This window comes from Apodemus sylvaticus, chromosome 5 (assembly GCF_947179515.1).
Source record: "Apodemus sylvaticus chromosome 5, mApoSyl1.1, whole genome shotgun sequence".
NCBI classification, from domain to species: Eukaryota; Metazoa; Chordata; class Mammalia; order Rodentia; family Muridae; genus Apodemus; species Apodemus sylvaticus.
Window position 1 is genome coordinate 103,825,826 of NC_067476.1, and position 26,585 is coordinate 103,852,410.

The 26,585-nt window shown below is 43.8% G+C and overlaps 1 protein-coding gene across 5 annotated transcripts in view; it reads right to left on the minus strand.

Moving 5' to 3' along the window:
• Window positions 1-26,585, minus strand: part of Tp53bp1 (tumor protein p53 binding protein 1) — a 76,559-nt gene that overhangs the window by 11,731 nt on the left and 38,243 nt on the right. For 3 of the 5 annotated variants that reach the window (XM_052183364.1, XM_052183363.1, XM_052183362.1), the window contains exons 13-21: window positions 20,522-20,641; window positions 19,547-19,750; window positions 15,598-15,655; window positions 12,988-13,080; window positions 9,358-9,844; window positions 3,833-3,985; window positions 1,641-1,912; window positions 930-1,079; window positions 284-714 (exon numbers count right to left, since the gene is read on the minus strand). In XM_052183364.1, coding sequence (XP_052039324.1) covers window positions 284-714; window positions 930-1,079; window positions 1,641-1,912; window positions 3,833-3,985; window positions 9,358-9,844; window positions 12,988-13,080; window positions 15,598-15,655; window positions 19,547-19,750; window positions 20,522-20,641 — 1,968 coding nt within the window. The remainder of the gene's footprint in view (window positions 1-283; window positions 715-929; window positions 1,080-1,640; window positions 1,913-3,832; window positions 3,986-9,357; window positions 9,845-12,987; window positions 13,081-15,597; window positions 15,656-19,546; window positions 19,751-20,521; window positions 20,642-26,585) is intronic. The other 2 variants (XM_052183365.1, XM_052183366.1) reach the window with 2 other exon arrangements.

A 26,585-nucleotide genomic window follows, 5' to 3' on the forward strand; every position in this document is an offset into this window, starting at 1 on the left:
ATTTAGGATACTGCAGATAGGGAAAGCCTGAGAAGGGGACACAGGGATCCTCTACCCTAACATCATTTGGCATTTGGCAACGTTTTCTTCAATTCTATTAACTATTTCAAAATAAGTTTACTGAAAACCAAACTACAAACAAAGCAATGGTCAGTCAGGGTAAGCTACATAATGGGATGGAATCTCTGACTGTGAGATCCAGAGAAACGGCAAGGCTGGGGAAGACACGACTGTCTAGGCAGCTGCTGACAAGATGGACCAGCAAGCACAGTACATTTATTACCTGCACTGAAATATTCATCTTCTGAGAGAGCTGTCACTTCAGTGTCCAGAGGGATGGGGTCACACAGGAGAATGTCTTTGCCCAACACATCACATTCATACCCATCATCAAAGAGCAGCTTATACTTCCCAGCTCCAACATCTCGGGTGATTTTCCCAGAGTAAAAGTAGCCATTGGAGGACCACTTGGCTACAACACGGAGCCCCACAAAGCTGTTTCCTGAAGATGAGGAATCTAAGCCATCAGAGGAACCAGTAGCAGCCTGAAAAGGAATCTCTGGAGAATCACTCCGCCGCAAAGCAGTAGAACTGGCATCCGTCCGTTTGGTAGAATCTGGCACACGGGGCACAATGCGGGTGAAGGATTTGTCATCTGGTGACATGCTAGGTGAAATATCTTCTATGCCCGATGGACCAGACACAGCTGTTTCTCTAAAGTCAGGCAGAAAAGGAAGTGAGAACAGACAGGAGCTACCTTCCGACCCTTTTCCCTGTTGATCTCTTCCCCCATTCTTTACTAACCTATCACAGGCATGAGCCCAGTCTCAGGTGGCCTCGGCGTCAGTGTGGGTCCTCTCCCTCTCATAACTTACACTCTCTCTAGTTTTCTCTTCCCTCTACTCCTATTTTTTGGCACTACCCGGTACCTGGTTCCAGTGGTCCGAGAAGGTGGGCGGCCCCTTCGCCCACGCCCACGAGGTGTAACTGGAGCCTTCCCTCCTTGTCTGATGCCGAGGCCTGCATCACCATCCTCCTCACACACTGGTGCCCCTGTCTGATTGATCCCTTTTCTAGGACTAGAGAATGAAGACAGGTTAGTCTGAATGAGAGCAGCTGCTATGACTACATCCGTAACATCTCCCTAGGACCTGCCAACACATGCTGCTCCTCAGGGGAACAGGGGAACATGGGCTCACACCCATCCAACTCATCAATAAAACCTCAGCCGAGCGCAAGGGGGAATGGGATGATAAAAGGACTTTTTCCTGTATGAAAGTCTTCTCCCTCCTGACATAGCTTCCTGCTGCTATTAGTTGAGATGCCACACCCATTTCTGCCCACCTTCTATTCTACTCCAGGCTCTGAATACCCATAGACCAAAGACCAAGGGCATAGACCACAGTGGGGGCCTATTCCAAATCCCAACCAAAATATAGATAAGCTGCAGACACAGGGATGGCAGGAGAATGGACCCAGCATTCCCAACATTCCCTGAGAGGCTTCTTTGCCCACAGGAAGGAAGAGGCACTGATTTCTCCAGCTCAGGGTGGGGCATTCCCCAGTATTTCTTCTCATGTGATATTAAAACATTAGCAGCCCTGCCCCTGCTGGGTTCTCTCTGGAGAACCTGTCTGCACCTCAGTTTTCCTGGGCCTCCTCGGGAACTGGGTAAGGCAAAATCTGCAGGTTCTGTCCCACTGGTTTTTCCTTTGAGTGGCCCAGCTCCTCGCCCTGAGCTGCCACTGCTGTGTATGGCTGAGAGACTTGTTCCACTGGATGTGTGGTGTGAGCTGGAAGCTTTGGAGGAGAAGGAGCTGATGTCCCCCAGGTCCCCAGAGGAACCTCCAGTCTGTGAAGGGGAAACTTCTGTTTCACATTCCTGACATTCTACGATTGGTTCTTCAGTCTCCTGAAGGGAAGAAACAGATAGGGAAGCTAAAAGAAAGTGCACTAACAGAAAGCTAAGGTGATGGCTAGGGAGTCCTAGAGATTGCAGGAAATATCACATCCGCCAGGTAGGAATAAAGAAGGAACCTTCTGAAGCAATGGAAATCTCTATCTATTTTGAGCCATAACTACATAAAATTTTCAAAGCATAGCCAGGTATGATGCACACATTTTTAATCCTAGGAGGCAGAGGCAGGTAAACTGGAGTTTGAGGCTAGCCTGATCCATATATCAAATTTCAGTCCAGCCCAGCCAGGGTTACACAGTAAAACCCTGACTAAAAATTAAGTAAATAAATATTGTTTTTAAACTTGTTCAAAGCTATTGAACCAAACACTTAACATGTTACAGATAGCAAAATATTAAGGAGAACCCTTTCTACAGCACATGAAATTATCTTTCTATTGGGAAAACTCATAAGCACGGGCAACTAGCAAGGGATTTACCCAGAAGACAGAAGGATTTCCCTGTGGAGAGAGAAGAGCTGAGAAGGTCACAGAGAGGAACGGGCAGGGGCCATTCAGGCACACCATTAACAGTAGTTCTTTGATGAGTAACCAAGAAAACAGAAAATTATAAGCAAAAACAGAAAATTATAAGCAAAAATAACTAAAATTGGTTTGGAAATTTTAGTTTCCAAATGAAGACAAAATGAAGACAAAACATTATCAGAGCTGAGCATGTAGCTTCCTGGGACAGCCCTGAGTTTATGGTTTTGAACTCCACCCAGCATGGGTAGAGGGGGTTCACATTATAATGAAAGTATAAGCTGAGCGTAGCCACACACACCTTTACTACATTTAGCATGTAGACCAATTTTAGCATGTGGTCTACATGCTAAAATTCAAGACAGCCATGGCTACATAATGAGACCCTGTTTCAGATGATGATGATGATGATGATGATGAACTTTTGATAAGTACAAACCACAAGAATATCAAGCTGGACTTACCTCATATGCACTCTTGGGTGCTAGAGCTCAGCTGTAAGTCAGCTAGTGAGACTGAAGCCCAGGCTGGGCATGGCAAGGGTCTAGGACCAAGGCAACATCCCCACAGGCACAGCCTGGGGAAATGGGCATACATGATACAGTTTTGTCTTCCTCATCTAAAATGTTTACAGAGCATCAGGGTAACTGACAAGATGTGAAGAAAGAAGACTCTCTCCTCAGCAGGCACAGTCTCTCCACAAAGACAGTAAATACCATACATATTTATGTAATACTACTAAAAGGTAAACAAGTGGCTGTTTTTGACTTCTCCCTTTTGGGAAATTTCTCCTTTGGGAATATAGTTTGAGGGAGTGTAAGGACAGAGAGCAAAATGGCTCATAAGATGCTTCGTGACCCAAGCCTGACAACCCAGAGTCATATGATGCAAGGACAGCTGACACTGAAAGCTGTCACACATGGGCCACTGTACACACAGACCCACATGAATGCACACACTGAATGAATCAATGAATGTTAAAAGGAAAGAAACCCCACAGGCTTGGGGTGCAGCGCAGCTGGTGGAGTGTGCTCCCTCATGCACCTGTGGCCTTAGGTTTGTCATAAACATAAACAGAGATGGAGACAGAAAGATCACAAATTCAAGAATGGCTACACAACAGTTAAGAAGGTTGAGCTACAATAAGAAACAAGCCAGCCAGGCAGTGGTAGCAGTCAGGAGATAGAGGCAAGCAGATCTCTGAGAGTTCGAGGTCAACCTGCTATACAGAGCAAGTCCCACAACAGCCAGGATTGTAAAAAGACCCTGTCTCAAAAAGAGAAAACAACAAAAAGAAACTGAAGCAAAGAGCGCCAGTGCTTAGTGACCCAGTGATGAAAGGCGGGGCAGGTGAAGGGGTAAGAGGGGCGGGGTGTAGGTGGGTGAGTGATTACCTCCGTTACTTTCCTTTCCACTTCTGTTCCATCCACATAATAAACATCTGTGATGACACGGGTGACAAGTGTACGGACTTCTCGAATTGTTCTCATATGGCGATGCAAAACATGGCCATGTGGAGGCTGGGGCATTTCAAATTCTTCTTCCCCCTACAACAAAAGCACAACACAGTCTGAGCAAAACCAGCAAACAGAAGGTGGAATGGAGTCAGAATTTGCCCTGTAAACTGTCAGATAAACAGTCAGCAGACTCATGAATTGGATGTGATGAGCGGTCTGTTTATTCACAGGAAGCCTGAGAAGAGAGACTAGAAATCTGTCTGCCTCACCTGACCTGAAATGACAACGCTCAATCATAGGATCTAACGTATTATTTAAAAAAAAAAAATAGCTGGGCGGTGGTGGCGCACGCCAGTAATCCCAGCACTCTGAGAGGCAGAGGCAGGCGGATTTCTGAGTTCAAGGCCAGCCTGGTCTACAGAGTGAGTTCCAGGACAGCCAGGGCTACACAGAGAAACCGTCTCGGAAAAACCAAATCCAAAAAATAAATAAATAAATAAACATTCTAAATTTTTTTCAACTTTTTGTTTCAACTCACTATGTACCCCAGGCTGATCTCTCCAACTCATGATCCTCCTGCCTCAGACTCGGATGGTATGTGCCACCACAACCAGCTAATCCTTTAATTCTGATAACAGTGCTTTACCTAAAAAGCAGGTGCTCTTTGACCCTTAGAGAAGCCCAGCATCTACACCTGTTAACTAGTGAAAACCAGTTCAGTAACAAAAAAAAGACATTGCTTTCTCCTGAGATTAAATAGGAAACTATCTGTTCCAAGGACTAGTTTTGAAGGTTTTGTAACTTTGTTTAGATACCAGGTCTCCAGCCTCTGCTTACTCACCAATGTGTGGTGCACAGTTTCTGGTTAACACAGAACCATCACTGAGGATGGAACCTCAAGTTTGCCTCCATAAGATCTGGCGCCGGGCAGTTTCTTACTTAGTGATGTTGTGGGAGGGCCCTGCCCACTGTGGGTGGGGGCACCCCTCAGCTGGTGGTCCTGGGTTCTATTAGGCTGAGCCAGGCAGTGGTAGGATCAGCACTCAGGAGGCAGGTGGATCTCTGAGTAGGAGGCTAGCCTGATCTACAGAGGGAGTTCCAGGAAGACCAGGACTACACAGAAAAATACTACTGTCTCAAAACAAAACAAAACCACTGGAACAAAAATGAAAACCAAAAAACCAAAACAACAAAAGGAGAAAGTGGAGCCCCTCCATGCCTGTGCCACAGCTCTGTCTCTGGGTTCCTGTTGTTTGAGCTCCCGCCCTCAATGGCCTATGTAGGCTAAACAACCCCTTTCAGCCCAGGGTTGCTTTTGTTCATGATGTTTTCTCATAGAAATCCCATTAAAGACACAAGGAATAGATTTGTTTTGGTTTTGGTTTATTTGAGACAGAGTTTCTCTGTGTAGCCCTGGATGTCCTAGAACTCACTCTGTAGATCAGGCTGGCTTCGAACTCAGAAATCCACCTGCCTCTGCTTCCCAAGTGCTGGGATTCCAGGTATGTGCCACCACTGCCCAGCAAGGAATAGCTTTTTAACTAAAGAGTTAAGTTAGAAAGCTGGGCATGGTAGTTTATAATCTCAACACTTGGAGGTAGAGGCAGGAGAATCAGAAGTTCAAAGCCATCTCTAGACTATATAGTTTGAGGCTAGAGCCTAGGTAACCTGAGGCAATGTCACCAAAAACAAAAAACAAATTAAAAAAAAAAAAAAAAAAAAAAGATCTTCTATCCAGAATGGAAGAGATAATAGCACACTGGTTAGGCACCCTTGCTGCCCTTGCAGAGGGTCCTGAGTTCAAGTCTCCCCACTCACGTGGCAGCTCACAACTGTCTATGAACCCCCGTGCTGGGGGATTCAGGGCCCTCCCTCTTCTGGCTTCCACGGGCACCAGGTGCTCCATTCAGTGCACTTAAGTATATGCACGCAAGACAGCCAGACACATAAAATAAAAATAATAAAACGGTTTTAAGATTTAACATTAAAAATAGTTTGAACAAAACCCTATTTTTGACAACTTCATATTACTTCAAGAAAAATAAGCTTCTTTCATTCAAAAACCATTATGTAAATATTTGATGAATAGCTTATATGCACCATGGATTGATTACACTATCCAAATACCTGCTAGAAAGAGCAGGACTTGACAAATTCAAATGCACTATTATCGATTAATATAAAAATAACAGGGCTGGTGAGATTGTTCAGTGGTTAAGAGCACTGACTGCTCTTCCGAAGGTCCTAAGTTCAAATCCCAATAACCACATGGTGGGTCACAACCATCTGCAACAAGATCTGATGCCCTTTTCTAGCTGTCTAAAGACAGCTACAGTGTACTTACATATAATAAAAAATAAGTCTTAAAAAAAAAATAGCAAACTAAAAACTTTCAGACCACCATTCAAACAAACAAGCAGTCAACAAGAGGCAGGCTGTTTCATGATCATAATTTCTTCTAAATCTGTGAATGTATGTGTGTGCACACGAGTGTTCATGAAGGTCTGTAATTTACTCTCTCCCCTTGAACCTAGAATTTGCCAATTCCACTAGACTGGCTGCTGCTCAGCAACCCCGGGATCTTGTCTTTGCTACCCCAGTGTAGGATCACGGGGTGCGCACTCCTCCATTGGGTTCTTTCCATGGGTTCTAGGGAATGAACTCCAGTCCTCACATCTGAGCACTGAGCACTTCATGAACCCAACTATCTCATGTTCACAATTTCTACTGACAAATAGGCTCCGAGATAAGGCTTTAGTCAGATTTGGATAATTTTGATAAAAAGGCCTGTTTGCAAACTAGATTTCAAAGCCCTATTTGCTCACTAGCCCTAATCATTAGCCTCTTAGAGCCCGCCAGTGTTGACTACCTAGGACTTGCTGGTAGCTAAAACTTGTCATCATTTGGTCTGTGTTCTCATAACACCTCTACCACATCTCAGCATTGTCCCCAGCCTCCTCCCACTGGCTCTGCAGTCTACGGAGGAACAGGTAGTAATTTACCCAGCTTTCAATAATATAAGTGAACAATTCTCACTCTGACTTTAGGTATGGAGTAGAACAGAGATATAAAATTTAAAACATGGAGCCTAACCCAACTCTTCAAATTGTTTCCATGTATGTGACTCTGTTTAATGAGGCTGGAACACAGCTATTGCACGGCAATCATCGTGTACCTGAGCCATGGCGGCCTCAGGTGACTTGTGCAGCCTGGCTGCTCCCCACTAGCTGGTCCATCTTGCATCCTGGGATCTAAACAGTTTCTGCCCATTAAAGTGAACCCTTCAAGGGACAAACTTAACTGATAAAATATGACAAGAGTCAGAGAAGGAAGCAGATAATCTATGCTAACATGTGAGAAGGGTCTCCAAAGTTAAATAACTTGAATATTCCATTATTACTGAGTGAGAAAACATCATTTCTCGCCACAGAGAACCTAGCTCCATAGACACTTCACACGCACATTTGGGAGCCTGAACGACGTGGCAGCCTGGACATTCACCAAGCTCTGGCCTGAGGAAGAGCTATTTCAGACAGATTTTTTAAAAGCTCTGACTCTCAGAAAAACTCATAGTGTTTCTTTCTAACAGTCCTTCAAAGGGTCACACCAGTTTCAAGTTCTCCACACTCCACTTTCCAGAACTTCCCCCCAACGCTCTTTAACCCTCCACCAGCTGCACTTTCCTAGCACTTGTTTTAAGATTCACTTTACTTATGTGCATGTCTGTGTTGAACACATCTCCTATGTAAGGGCATATGCACTCAGAGGCCAGCTGAAGTTGCAGACAGTAGTGAGCTGCCCAGTGTGGATGCTGAGACTCAGGTCTTCTAGAAGAACAAGGCTCTTAACGCACTGAGCCATCTCTCCAGCCCCTAGCACCTTTCTCAACAGGAGAAATTAGCTCTGAAACACATTCTCTCACTCTGCATGGCATCATAGTAATATCTATCAAAAGTGGTTGCTAAAATAACAGCCATAACAATCAATAGATAGGAGTTAGATAAGGGTATTTACTACTCTTGTAGAGAACTGGAGTTCAGTTCCCAGCACCTACACTAGGTCACTCACAAATGTCTCTAAGTCCAGCGCTCATAGACCTCTGGACTCCCCAGGTACTGCATTAATATATGTGTGTCTGACTCTCTGTCTCTTACTCTCTGTCTGTCCCTGTCTATCCCTGTCTATCCGTCTCTGTCTCTCTCTCTCACACACACACACAATTTAAAAAAAAAAAAAAACTTGGGGCTGAAGAGATAGCTGGCTCAGCCGTTAAGAGCACTGACTGTTCTCCCAAAGGTCCTGAGTTCAAATCCCAGCAACCACATGGTGGCTCACAACCATCCGTAATGAGGCCTGACCCCCTCTTCTGGGGTGTCCAAAGACAGCTACAGTGTATTTACATATAAATAAATCTTTTAAAAAAATCTTAAAGGGGGGGAGGTTCTAGAGAGATAGCTTATCAATTAGGAGCACGAAGCACTCTCACAGAGAACCCAGGTGTGGTTGCCAGCACCCACACGGCAGCTCACATCTCTCTGTAACTCCAGTTTCAGGGGATCTGGCACCCTCTTCTGGTCCTTATGAGCACCTGCACTAACACGGCACATGCACACAGCAACAGACACATACAAAAAATGAAATTAATTAATCTTTATAAGAAAATCAATAGGTAACAGCACTCATCAATCTTCAGACATGCTGCACGTAGCAATAACTGTTTTATCCCTTAACCCTTAAAGCGTCTCCATTAGCATTTAAATCTGGTCCTTAGTGACTCATTTATAGCCTCTCCACCATCATCACAGTCAACAATCATGAAACACAAGCAATCTCCCATTTACAGAACATGAAACCTCCAAGACAATTGTACTAACACATACAACAGAAGCAATGCTAGATGGCATACCTTATCCCTACTCTACTCCTCTGTCAATTTAAACAATTATTAGCCAGAGCATGCTGGCACATACCTTTAATCCCAAGCACATAGGAGGCAGAGGCAGAGGCAGAAGCATCTTTTTGAGTTCAGACCAGCCAAGTGAGACCAACCCCGTGTCAAAAACCAAACAAGATAAAAACAAACAAACAAAAACAACTGTCACTGGAGATAGGGAGACGGCTTAGTCAATAAAGCGTTAAGATGAGTTCAGACTGGCGCAGAGCTGAGTACCATGGAGTATCTATTCCAACAGTGGGGAGACGGGAAGAGACATGACCCCAAACTCAGGTCAATTAGTCTGGCCTATCTAGGAAAGTTTCTGACCAATGAGAGGTCCTGTTTCAAACAAAAAAAATGGAAAACACCTGAGGACTAACACCTGAACTTATCTTCTGACTTTCCCACACATGGCCCATGGGGGGGATGCGCACACACAAACACACACACACACACAGAGAAGCACTAAACTGAGTCCCTCAAGAACACAGTCTATAGTGGGGCCCTGAGGCCCAGCTGCTCCCACCTGGCTGTGGAGGGACTCTGTGTCGTCCACAGGAGCAATGGCAGGTTTCTCTCCACTCCCCCTCTCAGTCTGCACAATGGCATCTTGTTTCCCGGAGTTCTGCTCCACTGTACTGGTCCCCTGCTCACATACATTCTTCACAGTCTGGGTTGCTGCTGACACAGTTTCTGGGGCACACAGGGAATGGTCCATGGTCTGGATTCCTACGTTACTCTGGGTGGGCCTTTCCATCAAGATCTTACTAGGTTTGTCCTGGTTAGCACCCAGTCCTTCTAGCAGGTCTGTTTCTATCACTTCCCCTGGAGGACTGAAAGACCCCTGTGAGGCCCTCTGCTGGGAAACAGAAGAGGCAGAGTCCTCAGAAGCAGCAGTATCCTTGGCAGGCCCAATCGGCTTCACAGGCTGTTCACTTTGCCTGAGCTTTGGCGTAGCATCTGGTTTTTCTGTGTCTTCTTCTTGAGCACTTGGAAAATGGAGCAAATTCGCCCTGAAAATGATAAAGACACCACGTGTCACGGTTTGAACGCAGCTTATTCCTGAGACAGTGTGATGATACACTAGGATTATAGGTGGTCTATAATCCTAGTACTCAGAAGGCTGGAGATCATGGGTTCAAGGACAACTAAAGCTATAAAGCAAAACTGTCTCAAAAACATAATAAAAATAAAATAATCCCGTTATGATGAGATAGCAAAAGGATAAAAGCTAAATTCAATTGTGTAGAGTATTTTAGATTTGGGAAGTAATTAGGATATAAGGTCACTGGGGTTAAGGGCATTTATGAATAAATACTGGTGGCTTCATAAAAAAGATCTGTGAAGTGTGATGATGCACACCTTAAAAATCAGCACTCAAGAGGCAGAAAGAAGCAAGTAGATCTCTATGAGCCTGAGGTCAGCTCTGTTCACTAGAGAATTCCAGACCAGCAAGGGCCACATATTGAGAGCCTGTCTCAAAAGAAAAACACGCATATCCTCTCTCTCAATGTGATGCCCTGCATTGTCTTGGGAGTCCATCCTTAAGAAAGTCATCATTGGTCAGGTGGTGGTGGCTGCGGTGGCGGCGGCGGCAGCAGCAGCAGCACACACCTTTAATCCCAGCACTCAGGAGGCAGAGGCAGGTGGATCTCTTGAGTTCCAGGCTACCCTGGTCAATAGAGTGAGTTACAGGACAAACAGGGCTACACAGAGAAAAAAAAAAAAAAAAAAAAACCAAAAAAGAAAAGTCATCACTGGATACCGGCCCCTTAATCTTCAAGCACATCAGTGAGTCAAATTAAACCCCCTTTCCTCATGGCTTGGGCTCTTATCCTCAGCAACACAAAATGCACTAAGTGGACTAAGACAACTCCCACAGCACACACAGGAATGAGGTCAGTAACAAGAGGTAAGCCCTATAAACCCCAACAATCAAGGCAGCTTAATCAATCCACTTCCAAAGTTTAATTACTGCACTCAGGATGCAGAGGCAGGTGAACCACTGTGAGTTCCAGCCAAGCTTGGTCTACACTGTGAATTCCAAGACAGCCAGGGCTACAAAGTGAGACTCTATCTCCAAAAGAAAGAGGCGGGGGGAAAAGGAGGGGGAGGGGAGGGAAGAGAAGGAAAGCTATCAGTCACTGATGCCACCTCACTTGGTCTTATGAGCACTCTAACCTTCTTCGCTGGCTCCAGAACAGTAATTTAGGAGGATAAGACATACAATCTTCAGGAAGAAAGCTGCAGGTAAGATTCTGGTCTTTCCAGGTCAAAAGGCCATTTGGTGATGACAGCATGTGCCAGTGTTTCAGGGCTCAGATTCCTGGGCATATCTACACCTAAACACCTCAGAAAAACTGTAAGACATTGCCTAAGATATGGCCCCAGCTCTTCATTAATTTCCCATTTGTGGGAATTAAGAGCCAGTGTGTCTTAATTAAGTTTCTATTGCTGTGATAAAAACCATGACTAAAAACAACTTTGGAGGAAAGGGTGTATCTGGCCTACAAATTACAGTCCATCAAGGGAAAACAGGGCAGGGACTGGCAGCAGAAACATGGGAGACAGAAACCGAAGCAAAGGCCAGGAAAGGAGTGCTGCATAATTTAATGCTTGCTCCCCATGGCTTGCTCAGCCTGGTTTCTTACAGAACCCAGGACCAACTCCTTAGGAACACTACCCACTGTGAGCTGGGCCCTTAGTCAAGAAAATGCCACTAATGGAGGCAATTCCCCGGTTGAGATTCTCTCTTCTGACTTATTTATCCTATAAGCACTAGCTAGGTATTGCCTCTAAGCCAAATATATATAGTTTCCAAAGTGACTGGAGGTTTTACATGTTAATAGTTCTCTAGAATGCAGAAATGCAGACTAAGATCTAAGCAGGGTACACAAAAATCTGTCTTATCTTTATATCTGAAATGGTTAATATAAAGCTTGATAGAATACAAGTTACCTTAGTTTGGTTTCTAATGCTATGATAAAACAAAAACCAAAAGCAACTTGGGAATAGGAAGGGGTTTGTTTGTCTTACAGATTACAGTCCATTGGCAAGGGAAGCCAGGGCAGGAACTAATGGCAGAACTTGGAGGCAGGAACTGAAGCAGAGACCTGAGAGGAATGCTGCTTACTGGTTTGGCTTCCTCTGGGTTGCTTCAGCTACCTTTCTTATACAGTCCAGGCCCACCTGGAAATGGCACCCACCCCCCACACAGGGAACTAGACCCTCCTCCATCAATTACAATTAAGAAAATGGCTCACAGACATGGCCCCAGACCAAACTAATCTGGACAATTCTTTAGTTGAGGTTCCAGGTGACCCTAAGTTTGTATCAAGTTGGTATCTGAAGTTAACTGTGATGCAGGTGCTTAATATCTGCACTTTGAACAAAAGAATGAATATTCCATAAATCAAAAAACTACAAAATCAGCAAGCTACTGTCATATTAAATAATCATAAATGAAGGCATTTCAAGGCTATGTCAAATGTATATAGAAAATAAAAGGTGTAATGAATGACCAGGTGTGGTGGCTCACACCATAATTCCAGTCCTTAGGAACTGTGAAGCAGAAGGATTGCAGAACCTTCAAGGCCTGCCTTGGGTTCACAGCTGAACTCTTGATCTGCCTGAGCTACAGACTAAGGTTTTCTAAAACAAACAAGCAAACAAAAATCCATTCTGAGTCTACAATGTCTTAGCCCTGAAGAACAGATATAAGGAGCTTAAAAACCATGGCATATTGTTAAATGTTTTAACCAAAAAAAAAAAAAAAAAAAAGCTTGGAGCTCTTAGTCACAGCAGCTAAGTCTTCTAGGTGGACATTAAAAAAGTCTGTTAGGGCTCTCCATGAGTGGGTAGTGAGTTTTGCAGGCCTCTGTCACTCAGCCCTAACAGGCAATGGACTTGAACAGCCTTCCACCTGAAAGGAACATCTTAGCTGTTGGAGCATGTCCTATCTATCAGCAACATTGGCTGAATCAGGATGCACAGGCCCCTGAGAATGAGGACAGAACACACTACAAGGAAAAGCATGGGTAGCAGTTAAATCTTCATGATCTATGAATGATCATAAAGTGTGCTCTATAAGTTCAAGGCCAGCTGGGGCTACATAATGACACCTCATCCCCCCAAAAAAGAAAAAGAAAATGTTTACCTGCCAGGCGCAGAGGGAGGATCCTCACTTGGAGTCTCCTTCTCTTGCTGGGCTTCATAGACGCAGCCAAGCACAGACACGGGCTTCTGGGGACTAACATATACATTAAAGCAATGCATCTTCTAAGTTTCAAATGGAAAAGTACCTCTGGAGATCACTCTATTTAGATATAGTATTCCTTGGCACCCCAAACTCCAATCTATATTACCCCACAAGCCAACTCTTTGATATGTTTCAAATGAGCACAATAAAAATCTCTCTGTATAGGAACGGAAGAGATGTTTCTACAGTTATGAGCACTGGCTGCTCTTCCAAAGAACCTAGGTTCCATTCCCAGTACCCACAAGACAGCTCAGAACCACCTTTAACTCCAGTACCAGGGCATCTGACACCCTCTTCTGGCCTCCATGGGCACTAGGCACATGTGTGGTACATGCACACAGATGCAGGCAAAACACACAGAAAAAAACTAAAGTGACGTCACTGGAGAGACTCTATTAAATACTAAAAGGATATAAAGAGAAAAAATCAGAAATAAAAGATAAACAATCTAGTCTCTTTAGAAGATAACTTGGAAAAGGAACAAAAGAGGAATTGTGATTTAAAAAGCAAACAAAACTAAATATATTACTTGGATGGGATTTTAGATGTGGGATCTTAACAACACTAAATACCCGATAGATTTAGAAATCACTATTTAAAATAAGTCTTTATCTTTTAGAGCTAGCACTGAAATATTTACATAAGATGATATGAAACAGAATCATCTTCAAAATAACCCACTGGTAGAAGCAGGGACGCTAAGATTTTATAATCAAAAAGGACTGCCAACTTACAATATGGCTGTCCATATTACACTACTCTCTATTGTTATCTACACTTTAGTCTTCCCACAGTAAAATGACTGAAAAAGTCCAGGTGTCTTTCACAAACACTCAAATGTTTCACCTAAATGCAGAGGATGCAACAATTATTTACAATACAAATCTTCAAAAAAAAAAAAAAAAAAACCCAAAAAATAAAAAAAAATTTAGCCAGGTGGTGGTGGTGGCGCACGCCTGTAATCCCGGCACTTGGGAGGCAGAAGCAGGTGGATTTCTGAGTTCAAGGCCAGTCTGGTCTACAGAGTGAATTCCAGGACAGCCAGGATTACACAGAGAAACCCTGTCTTAAAAAAAAAAAAAAATAATACAATACAATCTTATTTGAAATTTCTAACAATTTGTTTTTAATTTTATCTTTTCACCTACATAGGTATTTTGCCGGCATGTATGTCTCTGTACCGCAGAGGAGGCATCGGACCTCTTTGAGGAAATACAGACAGCTCTGAGCTGCCATGGGGGTGCTGGGAATTGAACCCAGACCCTCTGGAGAACATCCAGTGCTCTTAACCACGGAGCCAAGTCTCTATCCTCTTTCAATAACTCCTTAATATGAACCCAATGATCAAAAAAATTAACAGATTTCTTAAGCATAGATTTTTTTTAATAAAAAAAAAAATTTGCTTGGGCTGGAGAGATGGCTCAGTGGTTAAGAGCACCGACTGCTTTTCCGAAGTTCCTGAGTTCAAATCTCAGCAACCACATGGTGGCTCACAACCATCTGTAAGGAGATCTGACTCCCTCTTCTGGAGTGTCTGAATACAGCTAGGTGTACTTACATATAATAAATAAATAAATCTTTAAAAAACTTGACCACAAAAACCATTGCTTCGTGGCAGCAGCAATGCCTTTCATCTTTTCCCGTGACCTACCCCGCCTTGCTCTTCCTCATCTTTCCTCCCGATTCTCCCAACAGCTCAGAAACCCAAAAAGAGGATCACTTGTGTCAGTAGGCACTTTATGGTTTTTAAAAAACACCTAAAATTCTCTTCGATTTTTTTAAGATTTGGCAATAATAAGCCTGAATCCTTTTTGTCGTGGTTGGGACTGAACGACAGTCCTCACTTAGGCAAATGCAACAACTGGGCTCTAGCCCAGCGAGCTCACTACCAGCGACTGCGACTGGCAGAGCAAGAACTCCGAATGCAGCACAGGGGTGGCTGCCATCCTCAGCTCTGCCCTCTCACATCCAATCGGCTTCACTCACACTGCCTGCCTGTGCTGGCCTTAGAGTCTTCGCCTGTGTGTCACTTACAGCTGGCTTGAGTTTTCCCACTGGGATGACTCACACCATAAACACAGCAGTCACCGCATGGCAAAGGCTCACCACCAAAGCCTACATATCCCAGCACACTTCACTGACTGCTTTGCGGCATTCGTGACAAAGCAAAAACAGCTCAGCACAGCAGTTGGCAAGAAAAGGCAGAATGTCCTGAGGCTCCAGCCAAGCACAGGACACAGGACAGTGTAGTGTGTCTAGAGCCATCTCCTTTGGCCCTTTGTTTCCTCACCTCGGTCATGGACAGAAAAAGGGGGTGGGGGGAGGGTGGCACAAAAATGAATGGCAGGAAAACCACTAGTAAAAACAATACAAGTTAGACTTGCTGAGGAAGCCTGTAATCCAACACACTGCTCAGTTCTTTACGCTGGGCTGTGAGTGCTTCCATGTGTTCCTCTCTCTAAGCAGTACCTTTGTATTAAAGGTCTCTAAGTGACAAGCCCTGGTTACCTGGCAACAGGCTCAGCAATAGCAGGAGATCCATTTTTTCTCTCAGCAGTTGTAGGCTCTAGACAAAAACAAAAGCAGTGAGAGAAAGGAAAGAGAAGCAGACCTCAGCCACCCCAGTCTAACACCTCCGCCTGCTTGCCACACCAGCAACAAAAGAAGCACAAACAAGGAAAGCTAAACATCAACAGTCAACAGAAGAGACTTTAGCAGAACAGGCTCTTCTCATCCCTATCATTTTATTTCATTTCTGATTTCCTACAGGCAATGCATGTACTTCACCAGAACTGCAACCTATAACATCTGTCAATGAAGACAGACCCATCTGAAGCATGAGTCACCTTCCCATACAAGAAATTTAAGATTCACATGAGAAAATACAAAAAGGTGGGCTTGGGGGCAGGCGAGAGGGCTCAGCAGTTAATAGCACTACCTGCTCTTCTAGACGTCCTGGGCTCAGTTCCCAGCATCCACACAGTAGCTCACAACCATCTGTAACTATAGCCCATGGGATCTAATGCCCTCTTCTAGTGTGCAAATGTGCATGCAAACAAAACACTCATATACATAAAGTGCATAAATCAACCTTTTTAAAAATATTTATAAACTAAAAAAAATTTTGAGACAGGGTCTATGTAGGCCAGGCTGGTCTCAAAGTCAGAGACCCACCTGCCTCTGCCTCCAAAGTGCTGGGATTAAAAGTGTACACTACCAAGCTGAGCTAACACGTTATTTAAAAAAGAACCAAACAAAAAACCTGAAGAAACTAAGTAACAAGGCAGGTGAAGTAGAACACCCCTGTAATGTCAACATTTTGGGAAGCTTAAGTTCAAGGCCAACCTGGGCTACACAATAATTCTAGGACAGCCTGAGCTATATAATGAAACTATCTCAAAATAATGTATAGGAAAATGTTAAGTTAATGTACAAATTAAGTGGTTCATTTTAGAAACACTCACATGTAAAAGGCACCCAATACCTTGCCAAAGGGCTTTACCCACACTGGTTGTTCTTGGGGACAACCTGGGTTCAGTCATCAGTTCCCAGAACCCAAATGGTGACTCACAACCATCTGTAACTCCAGCCCCAAAGGATTCTTCTGAACTTCATAGGCTCTAGGCACACATATTACACACACACATACACACACACACACACAACACACACACATACACATGCATACATACATATATACACATAAAACTCATGCACATAAATTCACTTTAAAAAATGTTTTAAGGACAGATACTTGAAAGGATACTTCCCACAGAAGAGCCAGCAACAATAATGTTAGTGCAAAGCTAAGAGGAACACAGTATTTTCATAACCATGTCAGTAAGTGTCAAGGGATTAAACTGTGTTCATTTCATTTGCAATTTATTCCAGTCTCAAAAAAACCACAGCTCTTAAGTGTTTCAGACATTCACAAAACACTCAACTTAAGCTCAACTGTCTATCAAGGAAGCAGCAGAGTTCAGAAGGTAGAGCCCTCCCCGTTCAGGAAAAGATGGCTGGACCTGAGCTTAGTCAGCCTAGGGGTAAAATACTGAGGTAAACAGCTGTGAGGGTGAAATGAAGTCAATGAATTTGTGAGCCCCTGAGACTGATATTAAAAGAGGGAGCACTATGTACCAATGTGCTGGTCAACCAACCAACCAACCAACCGACCGACCTCAGGCTAGCTCCCTCTCTGTCTCTCAGGTACACTTTCCACTAAGGTTGAGTCCAGTGCCAACATGCCCCCACCTGTTCTCTTGCCTCTTTCCCCTCCTAACTCCATTTTCTCAGCTCAGGATGGCCTTGAATTTGAGGTCCTCCTCTTCCAGACTCCCAAATACCACCATCAGCATATCAAAGACACCGAAGTCAGTCCAATCATAGCAAACATGGCTCTGGCAGGCCTTGCCCTTCTCCCCTATCCTCCCTTCCATGCTAAAAACCATTAGATTCCATCCTGAAGCTACCCACCAAGGTCCATTCCCTTATCTGGCGACCTCCTCCTCCTGAGGCTGACTACCAAGGTCCAGCTGTTAAAGTACTGAAACCAAAAGCCCCCTTTGGCTCACCTAATTAATATGTCCAGGTAAAATTAAACCCCTTATCCTTACCTGGGGTTTCCCCTTTAACTTTTATAGACCGCCATTTGCCTATGGGCCAGGTCTGTCTCCTCTCTACCCAGAGGCACTCCTTTGTCCCCTGGGGGACAAACATTCCTTCCTCTTCTCTTCCCCCTCATCCTTTGTCTCTATTTCTTGTCCACTGTCTCTCTGGGAGTAGTAAGTCTCCTTTGTGCTGAGAACTTGAGTGTCGTAGGCCAACACCAGCCCCTTTCTCAGACTCTCTAGATAAGCTCTTATTTCATCTCAAAAACAACAGTAAGGGTGAGAGCATGTAATACTTTAATTCCCATTGACATTCTAGGTTCAAATTAATAAGCCCTGTGTTCCATCTGGTCTGGGGAATGATCTATTAACAGCCATGTCTTCAGTTTCAAATGAGTGATTTTACTAAGTATACAGCAAGAAAAAGAGAAAGTAAATAGCACCAGATAGAAAACCATCATCCAATCAGCACACAGCCAGCAGAGTCCCACTGAAGGAGCTAACCAGAGTCTCCACTGAGCCCAGCCAGACAGAACACAGCACTCTCTCCATGACAAGCCTGCTTCTTCTCTTTCCCACTGCGGGCACTTTGATGATGGGAAGAGCAATAGTAACTCTCCTAAGCAATTTCTAAGGCTGCAATGTCTATAACACCCTTAGCCTATAACACCTTAGATGTTCTCGCCCTTTTACATACGTCGGATGCCAGCCTGCCCCAGGACAGGGTTTTTTGCATTTTACTTGTTTGTTTGTTTGTTTGTTTGTTTTGAGACAGGGTCTTTCTATGTAGCCCTGGCTGTCCTGAAATTTACTCTGTAAACCAGGCTGGCCTCGAACTCAAAAGATCTGCCTGCCTCTGCCTCCCAAGTAAGACAGGGAGTTTCAGAAGACAATGACATGAACGTGCTTGGATCTGCTCTAGGGAGGGGGTGACTCCACCTTCAGAACCAGCTTCTCAGTGAGCTCAACACCACATGCCAGTTTACCAACACTTCAATACCTCAGCTTAGACCAGAGAAGACTACAGACACCTGGCAGCCTTGAGCAAACAGCACAAGGGTGAGATAGATGAACAGTCAGTCGCTTCTCTCTGACATGCTAAGGCCTCGTGTTCGCCTAACTCCCCTTCCTAGGCGCCGCCCCATAGCCCTCAGACTACCATTGTCTGACTTATCCTACTGGATCTCAACCCTACCGTCTGACACTGTTATCTTCCTGTAATTCTCCTCCTCACAAGCTCACTGAGTTCCCCTTTCTGCTTTTTGGTTGGTTGGTTGGTTTTTGGTTTGGTTGGTTGTTGTTTTTGTTTTCCTGAGACAGGGTTTCTCTGTGTAGCCCTAGCTGTCCTGGAACTCACTCTGTAGACCAGGCTGGCCTCGAACTCAGAAATCCACCTGCCTCTGCCTCTCAAGTACTGGGATCAAAGGCATGCACCACCACTGCCTAGCCCCTTTCTGCTTTTTCACAAACTCTTTTACAAAAATTATTTTGGGGCTTGGAGGCAGGGGCGGGGTGCCTGGAGAGTTTCAGCAGTTAAGAGCAGGACCCAGCTTTGATTCCAGCATCCACATGGAAATTCACAACCATCTGTAACACCAGTTTCAGGGCATCTGACATCCTTTTTTATTCTAACCAAACAACTTGCACTCATTTGGAAAAGTGTCCATAAGTTTACAGTGTAAATCCTACATTTTCTACTCTAGACTCTTTAAATTATGTGTATGGGGGTAGGATATGTGCTCGTGCATGCAGGTGCCATGGACATTTATCGTATCCACAGGCATTGATGACCCCTCCCTTATGTGGATAACTTGGAGTAATGAATTACCAAATAAAAACATAAAACTTACTTTCCAGGCTAAACTGCAAAGATTCCTCACTGGCCTCTGTCTCAGGACTAACCAGTTTCATTTTCAGAGACAGTTTTCCGTCCATTTCTGGGGCAGACTCAGAGTCCCCTTTTTCATTCCCAAGAAGAGGATCATTGATCTCTACCATGCTTTCAGACATGACATCACTGGTTGCTATGGTGTTTACTGGATAGTTGCTAATCCCTGAAAGAAACCAGGCAGGGAGGAAGAAAGAAAGAACACTAAAATACAAACATGAAAAACAGCAATTTGAAATGATCAATTTGCCTGTTTGGCTCCACCGCTCTGCAAGATTAAAGAGGGTCCCTAGGATAGATCCTGTTGTAAGTATCAACAGCTACCAACTAGTACTGACACCTGGTCTTAAGAGGATTCAGTTCCACTTCTGCATCTGGACAAAGGATGCTGCATGAGCCCTCAGCCAACCCACATCTGCCAGCATCAGGCATAGGAAACAGGAGACTCCAGGCGGCATCACTGTAACCTCCCAGCACTGACTAGAGAAAAAAATAGGTTAATGTAGACATGCACCCGCTGCTCCACAGACGGAGGACCTAAGTTTTCTTGCCCTATGAGCAGCCAGACCAGGCAAGCACACTGAGCACAGCACTTCTCCATACTCCTTGTCTCTTTCTTGCAAAACAGTTCCAGATCCCAGCTCAGTTCCAGTCCAACCAGTGGTAAGGCAGACTTGATGCTCTTCCCTCCTTCCCTCCACCTTCTTTCTCAGTCATCTCACCTCCTCTCATCTCTTGGCAGTGAGGTCAAACCCTGATCCTCCAAACCACACAGCAGCCCCCCCGAGTCGGCCAACTCCTCAGATGGAGAAGCACCACTTGCATAAGGAATGGTATCTTAAAGGGTCTTTAAGTAGTTTTTATTTTTTTTCTTCTTTTCTTTTTCTAAGTAGCTTTTATTTTAATGCCTTAGATATCTTCAATTTTAATCACTCACCAATAGGAGTACTATGACTATTGGGCTCCAATTTTAGGTGCCCAATAAGAGGTGGGGTTGCGCCAGTCAATGGTGGGATAATATCACCTTCTTTAGGCAAAGTGAAATGAAATGGGGTTTCTGAAATAAACAAACAAACAAAAATGAGAACACAATTATAAAAAAAAAACCCACACAGAAGTATACATTACACAAAAATGAGAAACTACCAAAAAAACTTATTTGCTCTTTTCTCAATTTCTTAGTCCTATCAGCTTCACAGCCATCCAAACCAGGTCCCTGCTACTAGAAAGACAGAAGCTCGATAGCCATCACTAGCAGCGCTGATTAAAAAAGACACCACCAGAGGCACCAGAGGAAAGAGAACTGAGCAACACTGGTTCATCACCTGCTTCCACACTAAGCAGATGTAGACACACTTAGGAGCAGCGAACTGGACACTGTTGAGTCTAGACAGGCGTCATTTGGTAAGTGCTACCTAGCATTGTGTTCTCCAAGACTTCCAAAGCAAAGTCTGACATATGGTCCTCTCTGAAAGGTGACAAAGGATCTATCTCATAGGTCAAAAAGGACTTCAAAATGGTCACTGATTCTAACAGGCAAATCTGAGGTTTTCCTTCAGTTGTACTGAATAGCACACATTCTAGAGTGTAGAATGACAACAGCCAAAACCCAGTTTCTGCACCTGGCAAATCCCCAAGAAGGGATTTGCACATCCCCAATGTGCATATTTAGTTGGGTGCTACTAAATTATTACAAACACTAAAAATTTTTGAAGACATAAAACTGCATTTTAGTCAGGAGTGGTAGCTCATACCTTCACTCTAGCATATAAAGGGCAGAAGCAGGTAGACAAATGAACGAAGACATTTATCATGCAAGCATCTTATTAGTGGGAACTGTTGCTTCTTGGTGCAAATTCCTTTGCACAATACTAGGTAAAACTTATTACAAACAGTATAAGACCATCTGATTTCATCAATATAACTTAATAGAGAGGTGAAGCATTTCCCAGGCTTCCATCCAGTCTTCAACGTCCCTGTCCTTGGACTATCCAGCCTACCAACCATTTCCTCATCCTCTCTCACCAGCCCCACTTCTTAGTACAGTGTAACCAGAAAAGTTGCTAGATAACATGCACTTGAAAAAGCTGGCTTCCAGTCAAAACCCTCTGAGGTTTTCTTTTTTGTTGTTGTTGAGGTTTTTTTGGTTTGGTTTTTTTTTTTGTTTTTGTTTTTGGTGGAGGAAAAGGTTTATTCAGCTTACACTTCCACATTGCTGTTCATCACCAAAGGAAGTCAGGACAGGACTTCACACAGGGCAGGAACCTGGAGGCAGGAGCTGATACAGAGGCCGTGGAGGAGTGCTGCTTAATGGCTTGCTTCCCTGCCTTGTTCAGCTTGCTTTCTTACAGAACCCAGGACCACTAGCCCAGGGATGGCACAAACCACAATGAGCTGGGCCCTCCCTCTTTGATTACTAATTAAGAAAATATCTTACAGCTGAATCTCAAGGAGGCATTTCCTCAACTGAGGCTCCTATCTCTGATAACTCCAGCTTGTGACAAGTTGACTCAAAACCAGCCAAGCAGTACACAGGGCTAGAGACATGGCCAAGCAATTAAGATAATTCATTCCCAGGAATAAGCTCAGGTGTTCAACAACATTTGGTAATTCCTACTACTAGAAGATCTAACAGTTTAATTTTCTAGGAAATCAGCATGCACATGCATTTACTCAAACAAAAACATACAGACCTCTCACAATTAAATTAGCGCAAGTATTAAAACAAAATTTTCTTCATGAATGTTCTTCTTGTATAAGTATTCATTCCTATAACCCTCTGAGGTTTTCAATACAAGAAAAAGTCCTAACTCTCTGGGCTAGGGGCATGGCTCAGCAGTTAAGAAGACCTTGCAGAGAACTCAGATTTTATCCCAATAACGAACATGATGGCTTATAACCATCCATAACCACAGCTCTAGGTGGTTATGGATGACCTCTTTGACTTCAGTGAGTACCAGGCATGCACATGGTGCATATACATACACATAGGCAAAACACTCATACACATAAAATAAAATAAATCTAAAAAAAAATTAATTAAATCTAACTCTTCAGTCAGCATGCAGTTAACCGCTTCCAGTGTCCTTCTTAATTATTCAATGTCCTTTAAATGCTTTTCCATTTCTCTGTACTTACCAGTCATCTGAATCATTAATAGTTAGATTATCACCACATTCTGCAAAACACTTATTTTATCTTTTGTTTTTTAAGATTTATTTCATATGTGAATACATTGTCACTGTCTTCAGATACACCAGAAGAGGGTGCCAGATCCCATTATAGATGGGTGTGAGACACCATGTGGTTGATGGGAACTGAACTCTGGAAGAGCAGTCAGGGCTCTTAACCGCTGAGCCATCTCTCTAGTCCATATTTTATCCTTTAAGTTAACCAGAATTTTCCACATTTCAGTTCACTCATATTTAGCCCATTATTTAAATTATCAAATCTATTCTTCTTTACCAGATTATCATAGGCTACCCTATTGCATGTCAGTATATCGGTGAAATACAATAAAGAGGAAAAGAAAACACCACCAATATCAAAACAGCTGTTTAAAAAAATTGTCTTATTACTAAGAAATTCACAGGACTCATTACTTAAAACTCTTTATGATTAGGAGGGGGTTGGGGGTAGGGTCTCACAGGCAGCCCACCCTGGCCTGTAATTCAGTATGTAAATCAGGATGACCTTCAACATTCATTGATCCACCTGTCTCTGCTAAGGTATGAGCCACCACACCCACCCTAAAAAATTTTCCAATTAGTATTAAAGTTTTTCATTTTTTTCCTGAGAATTCATAAATGTTAGAAACAAAGACAGCTTACTAAAGAAGAGAAAAAGGACTCCCAAGAACAGAAGAGGGCTCGTGAGGCAGGACAAGTCTGAAATTCAAAAGCCCTGTCTTAAAAAACTCAATACAAGGAAGATCTCTCCTAAAGTGCTATGCTGTAAAGCAGCAATGGTCTTCATGTGTACTTCACTGTTCACATGTAACAATGGGTGACAAGCCATCTAATCAAAAATATAAGGCAGACTAAAGGAGGCCATGCTTTTATCCCAACACTCGGGAAGCTTAGGCACGAGACTGTCGAGGCTAGCCTGGGCTACAGAGTTAAGTAATGAACCAACAAGACCTAAATAAGACTGTCTCAAAAAGGAAAAATCAAAAAGAAAAAGACTGCAGTTGAGGCTTTTCGCATCACCAGCTGCAGGAACCTATTGTTAGCTGTGCAAGAGCTGTCCAGTGCCGCCTTGTTAGAGACATCCTCCACGGGCAGGTGTATGTGAGGCTGCCAAACTGTCAGCAGTGACCAGAGGCATCAGTGGAGGTATTCAGACTGGCTTCCTTCCCTCTCTTGAACAACTGGAGTGATTTTCATACTTCAGCACGTTTTGGGTTTTTTTTAATCAAACAGACTGTTAGGGCTGGAGCTCAGAGTCAAGGACTTGCAGGACACATGAACTGTTTTAACACACGTAGCAGTATCCACACTGGGAACAGGGAGAGGGACAGGGGACCAAACTAATGTCAGCTCAGGGACATGAAGTTCAAGTCAGGCTGGGCTAGAAGAGACCCAAAAGTCCACAAGACAGGTAGACAGATCTGTAACCAAAGCCAAGCGCACAGCTGCTGTGGAAGCTACAGAGAGAACCTGTCTCTCTCTCACTCACTCACGCACACACACATAGGTGAGGGGAGGAAACAGGAAAAAAAAAGAAATAAAATATATTTAAATGGAAGAAATAAGTGTCCTAATTTTGGTAAAAATATAATGAATTAAGTTCAAGGCCAGCATAGTTTACATAGTGAATTCCTGGAGAGCCAGAATTACATAGAGACCCAGTCTCAAAAAAAACCAAAAAACAAAAAAAACAAAAAAAAACCCAAACAAACAAAAAAAAAAAACAAAACAAAAAGCTGGGACTTAATTATTTTTTACTGCATGTTTTGCAGTGCTAGGCATCAAACATTCGTGTCTTAAATATGCGGTCAAGTACTCCGACACTAAGCTCCACCCCCAGCCCCAACTCACCCACTTGATACCTCTTTTTCTGTTTGAGTGTTTACTTTTGTTTTTTGTGGGTTTTTTGTTTTGTTTTGGTTTTGGTTTTTGGTTTTTTTTTTTTCTGAGACAGGGTTTCTCTGTATAGCCCTGGCTGTCCTGGAACTCACTTTGTAGACCAGGCTGGCCTCGAACTCAGAAATCCACCTGCCTCTATGTCCCAGAGTGCTGGGATTACAGGCGTGCGCCACCACCGCCGGGCTTGAGTGTTTACTTTTAAGACAAGGTCTCCAACAGTCCAGGAAGGCTCACTCACGTGCTTGCTTTACTAAATCTTGTAATGCATTCATTTCTTTATTTAGTGTGCGTAATTGGGAAGAGGGGGTTGCCTTGAGTGTCATGGCACACATGTGAAGGGCAGAAAATAACTTCTAGAAGTCAATTCTCTATTACCAGTGAGTCCCTGAAATGGAACTCAGATTGTCAGGCTTGGACTGAGGCAGCTTTTACTTAGTGAACCATCTCACCAGCCCATTATTTAACTTTTGAGACAGGAGCGTCATGTAGCCCAGGCTGGAGTCAAACTACCTCCATAGCCAAGAATGACCTTGGCTTTCTTCTGTGTCTGCCTCCTAGATGCTGGGATTACAGGTGTAGCCACCTCACCAAATTTATTCAGTGTTGAAAAAAGAACCCAGGGCTTTATCATGTTGGACAGGCTCTACCAAATGAACCACGTTCCTAGCCCTCATTCTTTTTTCACTCAACAATCATCAGGTCTTCACATTCTTCTCTTTTTTAATCCTCCTAAGTTTTGGGAACTAAACAATTGTATTCTGTGCTGTTTGTTTTTACAGTGAGGGGATCTGTGGTGGTTTGAAGAGGTTTGGCCTCCACAGACTAATGATGTTTCAATGCTTGGCCTACAGGGTGGGGAACTACTAGGAGGTGTGGCCTTGTTGGGGGGGGGGGTCACTGAGGGGGTGGGCTTTGAGGTCTCCCAAGCATAAGCTGTGCGCAGTGTAGAATCCCAGGCTCCTCCTTGCTGCCTGCTGAACAGTCTCTTCTGGCTGTCTGGGGACCAGGAGTAGAACACTCTCGGTTTCTCCAGCACTGTGTCTGTCTCATGCTTCCCACCATGATAACAGACTGAACCTCTGAACCTATAAGCCAGCCCCAATTAAATGTTTTCTTTGTAAGAGTTGCCTTGGTCATGGTGTCTGTCCACAGCAATGGAAATCCTAACTGAGAAGGGATCAAACCTAGGCCTAAGGAAATGGAAGCAAGCGCCCTAAACATGAGCTATACCTCCAACCCATAAACTGTATTTTAAACATGTAATAGTTTTTATTTTATAACATTCTTCTTTTAGACTAATTCTCTAACTCAGAAACTATTATTCTTCATGTCCTAATTTCGAAATAAAACTTTTCTTTTTTTAACAAGTGTTTATTTTTAACTTGTGTGCCCAGGCGTAGGTGTAGAGAGCAGCCACCCTGCGGCTGGCAGGGCCACTGTTTCTCTTCAACTGGACACCGGGCAGTCTTAGTCCCAGAGGCTTTTTCATAAGACGGTCTACGGCAAAAAGAATCAGACCTAGCCTTAACTCAACCACCTAAATCTTTTTATTTATTGTACTATTTGTATGTGTGTGTACTGTGCCTCATGTCAGGGACTGGTGCCAGTGGAGGCCAGAAGAGGGCAGCAGAGCCCCGAAGGTGGAGCAACAGGGATTCTGAGTGGCCCAAAGTAGGTGCTGGCAGCCAAACTCTGACCCTCTGGAGAAGAGCAGCAAGCACTCTCAACCACTGAACCATCTTTCCAGACCCCATTGTTAATTCCTTTTATTTGTTTTGTTTTTGTTGTTGCTACTGTTGCTGCTTTGCAAGACAGGGTTTCTCTGTATAGCCCTGGCTGCCTTGGAATTCCTTATAAAACAGGCTGGTCTTGAAATCACATAAGATAAAATAACTTTTTTCATATACTAAACAA